Source organism: Ochotona princeps, chromosome 9 (assembly GCF_030435755.1).
Source record: "Ochotona princeps isolate mOchPri1 chromosome 9, mOchPri1.hap1, whole genome shotgun sequence".
In the NCBI taxonomy this organism is placed as follows: Eukaryota; Metazoa; Chordata; class Mammalia; order Lagomorpha; family Ochotonidae; genus Ochotona; species Ochotona princeps.
The window spans coordinates 37,075,772-37,091,651 of NC_080840.1; the positions used below are offsets into that span (position 1 = coordinate 37,075,772).

The 15,880-nt window shown below is 44.8% G+C and overlaps 1 protein-coding gene across 1 annotated transcript in view; it reads right to left on the reverse strand.

Annotated features, from left to right (window-relative positions):
- INTS8 (integrator complex subunit 8) overlaps positions 1–15,047 on the reverse strand; it is a 53,582-nt gene extending 38,535 nt beyond the window's left edge. The window contains exons 1-7 of the mRNA XM_058668601.1: positions 14,726–15,047; positions 13,302–13,476; positions 9,451–9,591; positions 8,538–8,609; positions 6,502–6,553; positions 3,146–3,328; positions 1,440–1,547 (exon numbers count right to left, since the gene is read on the reverse strand). Of these exons, the coding sequence (XP_058524584.1) occupies positions 1,440–1,547; positions 3,146–3,328; positions 6,502–6,553; positions 8,538–8,609; positions 9,451–9,591; positions 13,302–13,476; positions 14,726–14,855 (861 nt within the window). The 5' untranslated portion in view covers positions 14,856–15,047. The remainder of the gene's footprint in view (positions 1–1,439; positions 1,548–3,145; positions 3,329–6,501; positions 6,554–8,537; positions 8,610–9,450; positions 9,592–13,301; positions 13,477–14,725) is intronic.
- Positions 15,048–15,880: the final 833 nt, after the last annotated feature.

The window sequence follows — 15,880 nt, forward strand, 5'->3', positions numbered from 1 at the left end:
AATAAAATATTGCCAACTTTACTTGAAATGCCGTAACTTTAGAAGTCTGACGATTTCCTCTCACAAAGCAAAACCAGACTGTTTTGTTTGTTTTTAAGATTTATCTGAAAGGCAGGGTCAGAGAGAAGGCTGGGCCATAAGCCTTAGCCCCGGCTGCTGCTGCTGTCTCAGACATAGGGAGTGAGATCAGAGGCAGAGCAGCCAGGACTCAAAGCGGGAGGCAGCCTAAGCTGTTGTGACACAGTCCTCCAAATGGGAATTCTTAGTGGCCCTGGAAGAGATAAAATTTAACCTCTTGAGGATTTAATCTCTTCCTCTACTGAAGCAAGAATTTTTCCAGGAACATGAAAACTTGGTCATTTGTTTTTGAAACTCAGTAACTTGAATGGAAAAAAAAAAAGGTTTACCCTTGTCAGGATTTAAGACAAATTTATTAAAAGATATTTTACTCATTAACAAAATAACACAAATTTTAAGACATTAACTATTGATCAAAATACTGAGAAAAATGTACCTAGAAGCTAATTTTGTTTTCCACAAAAGATTTAACTTTTTTCAATTATCTCATTATTATTACGTACAGCTTACAAGGTGATAACATTTATTTACAACATGAGAAAAATCACAGAGGCAGCCCATGTTCAGGGATAGAGTAGGTGGGAAGAGCAAGGTGGGAGAGCGATAGATTTCTACTTCTATCCTCTGTGCCTACAGGAGAGAGCAAGAGCTATATTTTTCACTTTAAATGTGAGGTCACCGACGCCTGAGCTATGTTCAGGGATACAGAGGGCCATAAACGGGAAGGTGGAAGAAAGAAAAGCATTTCTGCTAGAAGCCAATTTTCTATATAATACAGCTTTAAAAAAAATACGAATCATTACAAAGTAATTATTTTTCTAAGAATTTAGCCCATTAGGAACTAATTTTACAATTTTGTGAAAATCTAAAGACACAGTATCTGTTTCAAAGTTGCCCTAAGTGACCATTTTTATTCCTCAATTTAAGCCTTTATAGATTCCTACACACAGGAAAGTGAGACACAATGGGTTAAAAGCACATAAAGTTCATGAAATTTATACTTGGAGGCACAAATTACACAAATTTATAATAAAGATTAAATAACCTAAATGCTCGAAGATAAATGAAGTAACTCAGAATAGCCATGTAACAGAATGAATACTTCTGCAAAGATTTAAGTACAACATAAAACAGTATATTAACTATATCAGCTTAGCTGTATAAAAACATAAGAAAAAAAGGAATAAGCTGAAACAATAAAAAGGATTATTTCCAGGTGGTAACAAATATTCTTTAAAACTAGCTTTCAGTATCTTTTTGAACTCCTCAAATTTACTTTTATGAACATATTACACCAGAGTTAAGTCCAAAAAATCCACAGATGTTGTAAGGGACTATATACCTACGATAGCCGCATTTACCTCTGCAATTAGTTCTTTCGTCCTGAAAAACTTTTCTTTGGCATTTTCATAGGCAGCTGCATTTGTGGAGCCTTGCTGGAAGTATGCTGCACCCAAATCATAACACACCTGAAACAGCAGGAAAAACAAATTTGTTTAATCACTGTGTACATACTTACGAGCTAAAAGGATTCAAAATTGATCTTAGGAAAACACATGGGGAAAAAAGGACACAGGGAGGAAAAGCATTTCAGTGACCAAGGCTACTATTCCTGTTCCTTGTCACAGGTAACAGACTAGCCTACAGAATTAATGTGAAGACCAAAGAACCAGCCGAGGAAAGCAAAAGGGACAAGTGAGGCACGTGGTCAGGACTACAGTCCACGCTGTCCAGGGAAGATGCTACTGCACCCATGTCAACAGTCCAGCACTAGCTACACTCCTGCCAATAGGGTTCCTGGAAACCAGACCTCCCTGTCACTGTTGCTGCTACCCATCACAAGACTGGATTCTCTCCATCTCCACGTCTTTGACTTGACTCCTGACTCACATCATCACCTGCAGTGTAACTGCCAAATCTGTGAGACACATCTGCCCTCAAGCAGGAAGGAAGGAGACAAAGCCATCATATGGAATTTTCAATTGGTTATACAGCAACAGGCTCTGCCTCCTACTAGACCTGAAAGGTAGAGAATTTTCCCAACATAGAATGAGAGAGGAACAGATGCTGGGAGTCTTTTAAAAACAGAGGCAGCAGTACCATAACAGATTGAGAAGAGGGAGACGCAAACTGAATCCCTGATTTCAGGCTTCAGCCTGGCACAGCCCCAACTGTTAGAGGTAACTGGGAGTGACCCGGTGGATGGGAGTTCTCTGTCTCTCCTCCTGCATTTCAACACTTAAAACAGAAAATTATCCTTTTCCAGTTGTTAAAATTACTCAATTTTTATTTTTTCCAAGATTTTTCTTTCATTGATGCTCAGAGTCACCAAATACAGGACTCCAAAGAGCTTCATTATCTAGTTAACAAGTCATTTTACGGCTAAGAATGCTAAAGCCCAGAACAGAAGCATAGCAATGCCAGAGCCAGCCTTGAACTGAGGCCCCGAGGCTCCTAACACCAATTCCTGCAGATTCTACAAGGGTTAGCAGATGACTCTGTTAGAACAGGCTTACTTAAGTATTTTAGTATAATCAAAGTTATATGCTAGAAAGCAAGTTGCAGAATATGTAAGAGACTACAGTTTTTAATCTAGTGAGAAAAATATTAAATAACATATGGCAGTAAACACCAACTAAAAGCTATCAAAAAAAAAAACAAGGTGCCTAAAATTAGAGAAAATAGGCAAATTTAAAATTTGAAAGCTAGACATTTTCTATGAGTTTATATAGTCTTCAATATCTAAATTTCTTTTGTCTTTACTCTGATTAGATTTCCAATAATACAAATCACTCTTATGATCAACAATATCCCCAGAATTTATTCTCCTAAATAAAACTGGGACATTATCTCACTGACAACAGACCACATGAAATTTCCCTCTCACTTCTTTCAGGAAAATCTCAAATAGCCTTATACAAAGTCACAAATTAAGTACAATGTGAAGTTATGACAAAAACTTAAACTCAAACAGAACAAGCTAGAAATAAATTATAATACTAGGATGATCTCACGTAAGATTTCCCAAAAACACAGCTATAAAGCTGATTAAACACAAAATGAATACCTGGCACTGCATTTCCTCGGTTTTGATCTTCATTCCAGCAGTGGAACTTTCAGTTTCACCATTTACCATTCCTGGTTCCATGGCCAATAAATCCAGAGTTCTCATCGTGTGAACATAAAGATCCTTGTTCAACTTTAGGGCTGCCTCTAGTACCAAGATGGAATCCGTAGCTTGCTCTTTCAGCTACAAAAATTCAGTTAACTAATTACAATATAAAACTGCAATTAATTACAGGAACCCAAAACACCTATAGCTCAGTGTCCTGAAGTATTAAAATGTTTTGGGGCTGGTGCTGTGACACCAATACCAACATAAGATGCTACCTGTGGCACCAACATCTCTTATGGGTGCCAGTTTCTATCCCAGTTGCTCCATTCCCAATTCAACACTTCTGGTAAAGCAGCACAAGATGGTCCCAGTCACCGAGTCTCTGCCTCCCACATGGGAGACCTAGATGAAGCCCCGGCTCCTGGCTTTGGCCTGGCCCATCCAGCTACAACTATGGCAGCCATTCAGGGAAAGAACCATTCAGGAAAGAACCTGTCTACCAATCTGTAGACAGATTGATCGCTTTCTCTTGCTGGGATCTGTGCAGTAGGTGTGGATGACACGAAGATGTGAAGAGAACAGCTCCCGTGTGGCAAGGCCCAGAGGAGTTTCCAGCTGTTTGGTAAGGCCTGACAGATGTCTCTCCGACCACCTTGATGCAGTCTCACCCCCTCCTGCACAGACACTCAACCACCCCACTAGGAATTCTGTAGCCTATTAAGGCATTATTGTTTGCCCTTGTGAGATTCATTTTTGCAACCGATGTGACCTTTGGAGTTAATGTTGCTAATAATGTCTTGGTGAGGAACCTTAAACAGTTTACACACAGGAGCACAATTAAGCCCATGCCATTTCTGGACACCTTATTGTGTGCCTAACCATTGCCTCAGAATCTGGCTCAGACATGTAGCACACCTGCTGGCAAAGAGCTTGATAAATATTTTAAATATTAATGAAAATGATGGGAGTATGAGCTGAAACTGCTACAGCGATAAATAATTACTATGACTTTAAAGGCTAGCCTGTCTTTGCAATCTCTTTGGAGCATAGAACATGCAGCTGTTTTAGCCGCTTTTATAATTTTTGGCTAGAGGAATGAAGGATGCTTTTATTAAAGAAACATGCTTTTAATTATTGTTTGAAGTTGTAGAGCCTACAGTTTTAGGATTTAATATCTGAAACTTTTGTCTTGGATTTTTATGTTTTTCCCTTGTAACATATTTCTCCCATTAAATGATGGGCAAGTTGGGGAAACAGAAATGTGGTAGGAATGCATTACTGATTAGCAGGTAATCGCATGTGCCTTGGCCTTGGAGTCCTGGCTGTCACTCCATTGCTACTACTGAAGAATGAACAACGGCTTGCTTTGAAGATTATGAACACAGTATTTTGCAGAATTATCTTTAGCCATGAAATACAAACAGAATGACCAATGTCTGTGCATGACCCTTTAGTCATGAAGTAAAAATAGAACAACTAAATGATTGTGCAGAGGCTTGTGACGTGGCTGATAAATAAAAAAGGAGTTTCTTGAGTTGTTATGAGAGGGCACCAAGTGACAGTGTCCATATCTTTCCTTATCACCAATTCCACACACCCTTCCCGAGCTCCAAACTCGGTTGGAGCCGGCTTCTGGCACTCTCTGAAAAGATTTGCACTATTTCACTTGGCTTATTCAGGAAGTGTTTGGGGCAGGCATTGTGCAGCAGGACTCCCACATCCTGGCTACTCCACTTGTGAACCTGACCCCTGCTAATATGCCTGGGAGACACTGGATGATGGTGCTTGTGGCTTTGCCACCCACAGTGGAGACACATGTGCAGTTCCTTGCTCTTATCTTTAGTCTGGCCCTTGGATGGAAGATTCTCTTTCTCTCTGCCTTTTAAATAAATATAAGCAGGGGTTTGTACGCTTCAATGTGCAAGTTCTGTTCCTAGGCTCTAGGGGCCAACAATACAATGATGCAGACTTATTGTTTCCACACACAAATTATTATTGCATTTCTTATTATCATTACTATTTTTTTTTTAACAGAATGTAAATCTTAACTCTCCTACCCAGCCCCCATGCCTACATGGCATCTCTAAAATGCTGTGGGTGTTAACTAGAGGTCATCTGTACATTACAGAAACTCCTACATTTTTCCTTTGACATTAAGTAAACGAATTTAAACATAACTGCTCTCCAGCTATGGGCAATGGCCTAGGTTGCATTGTACCTAGGCAAGTGTTACATTGCTGGGAGAAAAGCAGCTAACAGCTGGCAGGCATTCTGATTAATAAAAAAAAAAATCTGTGTTACCATACCTGTGTGCCAGCATACTTGCTTAGCCTATTTTTTTTTTGGTCTAAAGACATGTGGTGGATGCCATGTCCATGAACCCAGCAGCAGGGAAGGTCTTATGGGGCCTGGATCGCCTGGCCTGGGTACTTTGGCCCCCCTGCATTGTGGGTGTTGAACTGTCTATGAGCTTCAGGGATGGGAGCTCCAGTAGACCCAGGTTGGGTGGTCCAGGGCAGCAATGGTGCCAGGTGCTGCCTACTGACTGCGGAGGTGCACCTGTGGGGGCATGCAGGCAGTCGGAGGGCTGGCACAGGTAGAGGTACAGGGACATGAGGGCTCACATCCACGATTGGTGGTGGCCTGACCATAGAGTGCATGTATCAGAACCAGGCCTCCTTGGTGGAAAAGACAGAGCAGTCGCTGGCAGGCCCAGATGCACATGGAGGATATGGCAGCCCATTGCCTCCTCAAAGAACATTTGATACCATAGCAGAGGAAGGAAGACAGAACAAATTGGACAACTATCCCCAACCAAGCAATGACAGCAAAAAATCTGGGCAAATGGAAACTCTAAGGTTGACTATGTCAGCCAATGGACCTTCGAAGGATTTCTTCATCCTTGGAGTGGTGAAACTGACAGCATTTCAGAACTATCATATCAAGTGGCTGTTTCCCATCCCTAGGTACTGGGGTGGTTGGGAGACTGGGTGTGGCTTCTCCCTTTATCTTCCCTCTTCCCCCAGATACAGGAAAAAGAAAATTTGGAAACAACTGCCTCACCCACTTTCCCCTAACCCTTTATATTTCCCATCCTGATCAACTATGTAAACATCAAAAATAAAATTTTTTTTTAATTTTAAGACCATAAAAAAGTTTGATTACATGACTACTTTACAGTGTTACGTTTAGTGAAGAACTTTCTAAAAATATAAAAGATATAATGCTATCATTTTTAAGACTGAGATGTACACACAGGCTCTAAATGTTCCCCAAAATGTAACAGTGTAACTGACACCAATACTTACCACTTTCAAAATATTTTCTGTTAGTTCTTTCTCTTGTTGCATTTGATTCATACTAAAAAAGAAATGAAGAGTATCAAACGTTATTCTCAACTGAAAAATTCAAAACCCAAGAGCACCATATTTGAAAGTCACTTTCAATTTGTGCATTTTTAATGCTTTTCCACACTTGAAAAACAAACAAAAACCCTATCAGATGCCTTCAATTTACTAGTATTTTCTCATTTGCTTTGCATTCAAAAGAAAAATCCTTAAATCAGAGTAAAACCTGGGGTTGGCATTGTGGAGTAGCAGAATAGAGCTGCCCTATGTGATGGGGCATCCCGTACAACCCTGGTCCATTTCTGGGTTGATCTATTTCTTCCTCTTTTTTTTTTTAAATATTTATTTTATTTTTATTGGAAAGTCAGATATACAGAGAGGAGGACAGAGAGGAAGATCTTTCGTCTGATGATTCACTCCCCAAGTGAGCGCAACGGCCAGAGCTGTGCCAATTCCAAGCCAAGAGCCAGGAACTTCCTCCAAGTCTCCCACATGAATGCAGGGTCCCAAGGCTTTGGGCTGTCCACCTCTGCTTTCCCAGGCCACAAACAGAGAGCTGGATGGAAAGTGGGGCCGCCGGGATTAGAACCAGCGCCCATATGGGATCCCGGCACGTGCAAGGCGAGGACTTTAGCCGCTAGGCCACTGCACCAGGTCCTGGTTTGCTCTACTTCTAATACAGCTCTTCACTAACAGCTTGGGCAAAGACGACAGTCCAACTGCTTGGGCCCCTGCCACCCAAGCGGGAGATTCAGATGAAACTTGAGGCTCTTGACTTTGGCCTGGCCTAAGGCTGTTGCAGTCACTGTGTGTGTGTGTGTGCGGGGGGGGGGGGGGGGGAAGCCAAATGGATGAAAGATCTTGGTCTCTTCCTCTCTGTAGCTCTGCTTTCCACATAAACAATTTGAAAGAAAGAAAGAAAGAAGAAAAGAAGGAAGGAACGAACGAAAGATGAAAGAAAGAGAGAGAGAGAAAGAAAGAGGGAGGGAGGGAAGGAAGGAAGGAAGGAAGGAAAGAAGGAAGGAAGGAAGATTGATTAAAAACCTAACAAGAAATGGGTCAGCACATGGCCTACTTGTTAGGATGGTAGTTGGGACACCTGCATTTCAAACCAGAGTGCCCAGGCTTCAGACCCAGCTCTGCTCATGTCCGCTTCCTGTTGATGAACACCTGGCAAGGCAGCACGTGTCTGGACCCCTCTCTATGAGAACCAGGACTAGGTTCTCAATTCTGGACTTCAAACCTTGCTGGCATTAGAGATAGAACGATTCTCATGTCTATCTCTCCTCTTTTTGGTTCTTCTTCATCTGCTTTTTTTTTTTTTTAAATATTTACTTATTTACTTGAAAGGCAGAGAGCAGTAAAGACAGATATAAAAATCTTAAAAAAAATTTTTTTAGCCACTGGTTGAGTCCACAAATGGCCACACTGGGCTGTACAGGGTCAGGCTGAAGTCCAGAGCCAAGTACCCGGGCCATCTTCTGCTACTTTCCCAGGCACAGACTGGGAGTACAACAGCCAGGACTCAAACTTGCACCCATATAAGATGCCAACACTGTTGGCAGCAGCTTAACTTCCTGCCCTGCCACACAGGCTCTGGTGATGGCCGGACAGGATTCCTGCCATCCACACAAGGAGTTACAGTCTCCTCACTTCACGATGGCCCAGCCCAACAGATGGAAGACCTCTGTCTCTTTCAAGTAAGTAATTTGTAAAATAAAATGATCGTCCCACATACAAAGTTAGCATCTTTGACCTAACTTGTTCAAGTGAAAAACAATACTCACAGATGAGTAGAGCATTTCCTAGTCATTTCCCCTTCTTTCCACAGCTCTTACTCTAGAAATCTAGAACACTGATTCTCCAACCCCTCCAAACACCTACGTGGGCCTCTGCCTTCCTATTTTCTCTGTATTCCCTTTGTAATAAAGATTAACAACTTGCTAACTTTTCCAATTCTGAAGAAAAAAGTGTCAGGTCATTATATGGCAACTTACACGCTCAGTTGAGGGGGTCCAGGTTTTGCTTGTTTGACAGGAAAACTACTTTGCACAATTGTCCTAATTGCCCTGGAGAAAAAAGAATATTTAACATGAAATATCATTTCAATTCTTTTGTCAAGTACTCCTTCTAAGAGTATAATAAACTTGGGCCCAGCGGCGTGGCCTAGCGGCTAAAGTCCTCGCCTTGAAAGCCTCGGGATCCCATATGGGCGCCGGTTCTAATCCCGGCAGCTCCACTTCCCATCCAGCTCCCTGCTTGTGGCCTCGGAAGGCAGTTGAGGGCGGCCCGATGCATTGGGACACTGTGCCCGCGTGGGAGACCCAGAAGAGGTTCCAGGTTCCCGGCATCGGATCGGCGCGCACCGGCCTGGTGCGGCTCACTTGGGGAGTGAATCATCGGACGGAAGATCTTCCTCTCTGTCTCTCCTCCTCTGTGTATAGCTGGCTGTAATAAAATGAACAAAATCTTTAAAAAAAAAAAAAGAGTAGAATAAACTTCCTGAGATTTTAAGTTACAACAAATGTAATTCAAATTATTCATATTTTTTTGCAAAACGCTTTTCTTCTATGCAATTCCATTTTCACTACCATCGGATTCACTGCCCTAAGATCCTACGAGAGATCTCTGGGGTAGGAGGGATGCCTTAAACATATCTCTCTGAAAGTACAACCAAACAGAGGGACCATAACACAGTCAGGTTTATGGACAAGTTTACCACGTACGAGGCCAGTGTTGGCATTCCATATGGGTGCCAGTGCATCCAGTTCCCTGTTAATGGACCGGGGAAAGCAGCCAAGCATGGCCCAAAGACCTGGCCCTCTGAACCCACATCAAAGTCCTTACTCCCTCCACCCCCAACTTTGCCTGATAAATGAATAAATCTTAAAAAAAAAAAAAGGAGTTTACCATCTATTGTAGAGAAGTATGGCCATGGCAGTGGTTGGAGGCAAAGTGGACAGATCCATGTCCACATGCTTTGTCCCAGGAGGAACCTTGCTGATGCAGAGCAGCTCATTCAGTAGCATATTCAATACTGGAACAGACAAACTTACAAGAAAGAAGACGCAAGTTTGCATATTAGCTGCTACGAAGCACAATACACAACTCCAAAATATCACTGAACATAACCACATTACTTAAGGATCAACTCCTAAGTTATATTTATCAAAGGTGAGAAAGACTTTTAATTTTTTAATCACAGAAAATAGAACAAAAGTAGTCAGAATAATGTACATGAACCCCATATGAATATACCACCCAACTTGAACAATTATTAACTAATAGTCAACTTTGTTTCTTTTCTATCCTTACCCACTTCCCAGATACTTTCCTTCACAGATATTAAAAAAAAAAAGTTGTTAACATAATCACAGTTTATTATCCACATCAAACAAAATGGGGGACCAGTACAAAGGCTCAACGGATTAATCCTCTCCCTTCAAGCATCAGCATCCCACATGAGCACAGGGTCCTGCCCTGGACGCTCTACTTCCCATCTGCTCCTCGCTTGTGGCCTGGAAAGCCGTGCAGGATGGACTAAAGCTTTGGGACCCTATACTGACATGGGAAACCAAGAAGCAGCTCCTGGCTCCCTGCTTTGGATGGGCACAGCTCCAGCCATTGTGTCCATCTGAAAAGTAAGCCACTGGATGGAACATCTTTCTGTCTCTCCTCCTTTCTGTAAATCTGCCTTTCTAATAAAAATAAATAAATCTTAAAGTAAACAAAGAAAGAAATATCAGCAACAGTGGTAGGGGACATGGAGAACTGGCACCAACATCCCATAAGGGCACTGTTCTGGGTCTCAGCTGCTCCACTTCTGATTCAATTCCCTGGTAGAGCAACAAAACATGGCCCAAGTGTCAGGGCCCCTGCTGCTCACGGGGAGCCCTGGATAAAGCTTCTAGCTCATGGCTTTGGCCCAGCCCAGCCCAGGCGGGATGTTAAGGCCACGTGGGGAGTGAACAAGTAGATCAAAGTAGTTCTCTCTGTGTCTCTCATTCTAACTCTTTCAAATAATCTTTGAAACAAAACACAGGGGGGCATGCGTTTGTTATCACTGCTAAGATACCCCTAGGGATGCCCACATCCGTTCAGGAGAGTGTCTGGGTTCAAGCAATGGCTCCACTTCTGATCCAGCTTACTGCTAATGGACACCCTAGGAGGCAGGAGAAATGGCTTTAAATATTTGCATTCTTGCCATACACATGGGAAATCTGGATTAAGGCTGTGTTCCGGGTTTTGGAGTGGCCCAACCTGGTTATTGTAGGTATTTGGGGAATGACTCAATAAATCAAAAAATTTTTCTTATTCAGATAATAATAAACTTTTTTTTTATTGTGAGGGAAGGAGATGAAAATAACTAAGCATAGATCTGAGTGCATTTGTTTTCAAAAATAAGCACTGATTCTAATCAGCTATTCTAATGGCTTGGCTGTGACTGATCTGTAATACGATTAACTGAATTATTCTACAGTAAATTACCAGTAATTAGTATGCTAGATCTTTCATTCACTCCGATTCATTTTGTTCAGATATGCAAAAGTCAAACATTTAAAACAGTTTAGAGGGTTATGGTGAGTCACTCCAACCAGGTTGCAGCTCCCACTGGTTTGCATGGGGGCTGAGTATGAAGTGGGCAGGATTGGGTTGGACTGCAGCACCCATCGGTTCATGTGGAAGACAGGGCTGGAAACAGATCTGACCCAGCAATTACAATCACCAGCATGTGCATAAAATGATTAAGGAAACAGACTGTGTCAGACCCTGTACTTGCAAGCACACACAAGAATCAGGTCTGGGATCACCTCAGACGAAGTTTCTTTCGGGATCCCTACAACTGAACTGCTGATCTCAGAACTCCAATCATGAAGAGATTATGTCAGCCAGTAGATTCTGAATAGATTTCATCGTGCTTGGAACGGCGAGACTGGCAGCAATTCAGAACTGTTGGACTATCAAAACTGCTTGGGCAGGACCCTCGGAGCATGCCCCACATTGGGGACCTGAGATGGGTGGGAGGCTGGGTGGGGCTTCTCCCTTTGTTTCTCCCCTGACCCCAGATGCAGGGGGAAAAATGATGCTATTGGTGTGGAAACAACAGTCTTATACACCTTCCTGTAGCCCTTCACCCTCTGTACCCTTATCAACTATGTAAGATTATTTTAAAAAAAAAATTAAAAAAAAAAAAAAGTTTAGGGACCAACATCATGGCTCAACATGCTAATCTTCAGCCCTGTGGTGCTGGCATCCCATACAGGCACTGGTTTGAGTCCCAGTTGCTACACTTTCCATCTAGCTCCAGGCTTATTGTCTGGGAAGGCAGCAGAGGATGGGGTCAAGTCTTCGTGACTCTGCACCCATGTGGGAGACCCAGATGAAGCTCCTGGCTCTGGATCACCTCAGCTCTGACCAGCCATTTGGGGCGTGAACCATCAGGTAGAAGATCTCTCTGTGTCTCTCCTTCTCTCTATAAATCTGCTTCTCTAATTAAAAAAAAAAAACATACACACATTGGAAAGCAAGATTTGCAGAGAAAAAGATCTTCCATTCTTTGGTTCACAGCCCAAGTGGCCACAACAGCCAGAGATGAGGCAATCTGAGGCCAGGCGCCAGGAGCTTCCCCCAGGTTTCCCATGCAGGTGCAGTGTCCTGAGGGTTTGGGCCATCCTCTACTGCTTTCCCAGGCCACAAACAGAGAACTGGAATGCAAGTGGAGCAGCTGGGATACAAACTGGCACCCATATGGGATCATGGTGCATGCAAGGCGAGGATTTTAGCCACTAGGCTACCACGCCATGCCCCAGAATAAATATCTTAAAAATAGTTTAGGTGCAATTTTCTCTATTTACTATCTTTTTTTTTTTTTTTTTTTTAAGATTTATTATTATTGGAAAGCCGGATATACAGAGAGCAGGAGAGACAGAGAGGAAGATCTCCCATCCGATGATTCACTCCCCAAGTGAGCCGCAATGGGCCGGTGCTGCGCCAATCCGATGCCTGGAACCAGGAATCTCTTCCAGGTCTCCCACGCGGGTGCAGGGTCCCAAAGCTTTGGGCCGTCCTCGACTACTTTCCCAGGCCACAAACAGGGAGCTGGATGGGAAGTGGAGCTGCCGGGATTAGAACCAACGCCCATATGGGATCCCGGCATGTTCAAGGCGAGGACTTTAGCCGCTAGGCCACGCCGCCGGGCCCCCTCTATTTACTATCTTAAAAAATTAGTTTCCTCAACACTGATTGCATCACGATGATTAAAAATGTGATTTAAATTAACCTAACATTCAAATGCCTTCTTTGAACTTTTGAAAATTACTTGTTAGGGCCAGCCCATGGTATAGCAAGTTAAAAGCTTCTACCTGCAACTGACATCCCCATGTGTACCAGTTCCAGTCCCAGCTATTCTACTTCTAATCCAACTCCCTGCCAAGGATCCTGGGAAAGTCATGGAATATGGCCTACATCCTCGGACCCCTGAATCCAAGTGGGAGACTCACATGAAGCTCCTGGCTCCTGGCTTCAGCCTTGCCAGCCACAGCTGCTATGGCCATGAATGGGATGACCAGCTGGCAAAAGACCTCTGACTCATTCTCTCTACTTTTTTCAAATGAATAAATAAGCATTAAAAAAACTTCTGTATTTCACCAAGAATATGCCAAAAATTTTTCATTTTAAAGACCAATATTATAAAAACATACACAAGTAAATCAAGATATCTAACAGTACTTCAAATAAAATTTCTCTTAAATCTTATGTACCTTTTTTCTAAAATGTCCAAGTCCCACTTCAAATGAGCAGCAACTTTAAGAGCAAGTAGTTTCAAAATGCGGTTCCTCTTGTTATCAGGTGGAGGTTGAACTTGGTTTTGTTCATTAACTGAAGGTTTGGAAGCCTGTTCCAGAAACTGAACTATAAGTTGGACTGGTGCTGGATCTAGGATTTAAAAGAAAACAAATTCGAAATTTTAATCTTTATTATCAACATGAAAAAGGATTAACTGGATTTGTCATTACAGAAAGAATCTAAACAGTCAGAACAGTTAAGGAATATGATACACAAGGTCCTAGGGAAAGATCCTGAGGAGGAAAGAATAACAGAGAGTGCAAAGGAGTTCCTTTCTCTGTTACAGGTTCCCAGTTCAGCAACCACCAATGTCAACAAAGGAAGGGCCTGACCCCAAACGGATCTCCACCGAACTACCTCTCGGCACCTTTCCTCCAACACCAACAAGGACACCATCACTCACCTCCCGGAACAGTCTAAAGCCTGAACGAGATAACAGGTGAAGAACGGAGCAGCACGGCGGCCAAAAGCACAAATCTGGCACAAGCAATGACCTGGAGCCTATACTAGGCACAGTGGGTTAAGCAGCTGCCTGCACTTCAAATGCTCCACCTCGGATCTAGCTCTGTTTACCAGCCCCAATTTTTGGGTCCCCACCATCGACCCTGAAGACCCAGATGCAGCTCTAGCTCCTGGTCTCAAAGCCTTGTTGAGGCGTGAATGAATGGACGGAAGATCTGTCTCTCCCTCTCTATAACGGTGCCTTTCAAATGAATACACACACTTTTTTTTTCTAAGCGCTAAGAATGACAAAGCATCTCCATCAGCGCGGCTGTTTACACCGAACAAGCCACACGTGTATCCAAACTCAGACTCTACAAGGACTTTCGACTTTCCCCTTTCCCCTGAATCTCTCCTTGCTGAAATGTCTGGGGCTTTCCCTCCTTCAAGGCCTCTTCAACCGGGATATTTATCATTACCATCACTAAGGCATAACCACTTTACAACTTGGGCTTTCAAGAATTTTCTCGCGTTAACCCGCAGTCCAACTTTGGGATACACGAGTTGGCAACACGGCTTGCGGGGGCGCAAGCCAAGGTGGTAACTCCGGGTCAGGATCAGCACCAGCACAGCTGTCAGCTCTCCCAGCGTCCGGACTGTGTGCAGCGCGGGGTTCTGGACAGAACAGAAACATTCCCCCCGAGGCTCTCCAATCTGAAGCCAGCCTGGGCGGCCTCCAGCAGGTGCAAAGAAAACCAGCATCCGTGGGATGAAAGGGGACCCACGGGGAACGGCTGCCGGCGACAGGCCCGCCGCTCTGCGGCCGGAAGGCCTTTGTTGTGAGCTCTGCTCGGGAACCCCGGGTCCGGGCTCGGCTCCCGCTCGTGGGGTCGCTTACCCGGGCAGGGCTTCCGCAGATGCTTCTCCAGCAGCGACTCCTCCAGCAGGAACTCGAACCAGCACGTCTGCGGCGGCGTGCAGGGCCGGCTGGAGGTGGCCGCCTCCCGGTCCGCCGCCTCCGCGCTCATCCTGCCCCCGCCGCCGCTGCCCCCGGGGACACCTCCTGCCTCCAACCCGACCCTCGCACTCGGGCCCCGGGGCCTGCGCTCGGCGACGGCCGCCGCTGAACGGCCGAGCCCCAGCCGACCCGGAAGCCCGCACAATCCAAAATGGCGACGCCAGCCGGCCCCGAGCAGGCGTCGGGACCCGCCTCCCTGCGCCGCCACCGCCCCGCCCCGCCCCGCTCCTCGACCAATGGTTCTTCCAGCGGGAGACACGGGGGCGGGTCCGGCCCTCTGCCACGCCCCTCACGGTTGCCCTGGGAAACGGCTGGGCGTGACGCACGCCTGCTGAAGGGGTTTTCTCAGTTCCCAGAAGGAGACCCGAAAACAGCTTCCTGTCAGGCTGAACACGACAGGGTCTGGTTGCAACCCCGGCACAGCGGGTGTGGTCGCCATCCCCATTTCACGTTGGAGATTCCCTCCTCCCCACCTTTGTCCCCCACCCTCGTGGACACCGGCGTCCGCCTGGGCTAGTGACAGCATCTGGTGAGATTCCGCTTTTCCGCTGCCACTCAAGACAGGTTCTCAGCATTCAATGCCTACTTACTGTTCCTGTGATTCCCCCACTGCAGGATTCTGAAGCGCATTCTTACATAATCTCCCACTGCCATTATTCTTGTATTTGATTCACAAACATGGAATGAGTGGGGAGGAGTGCACTAGGAGTGCAAGCTCAGGGCCCGGCGTGGTAGCCTAGGAGCTACGGTCCTCGCCTTGATCGCGCCGGGATTCCATAGAGGCGCAGGTTTTGCTCCCGGCAGCCCCACTTCCCATCCCTGCTTGTGGCCTGGGAAAGCAGTCGAGGACAGCCTGGAGACCCTGCACCTGCATGGGAGACCCGGAGGAGGCTCCAGGCTACTGGCTTCAAATCAGCTCAACTCAACTTGGGGAGTGAATCAAGGGACAGGATCTTGCTCTCTGTCTCTCCTCCTCCCTGTATATCTGATTTTCCAGTAAAAATAAGTCTAAAAAGAGAGCGCGAGAGAGTGCAA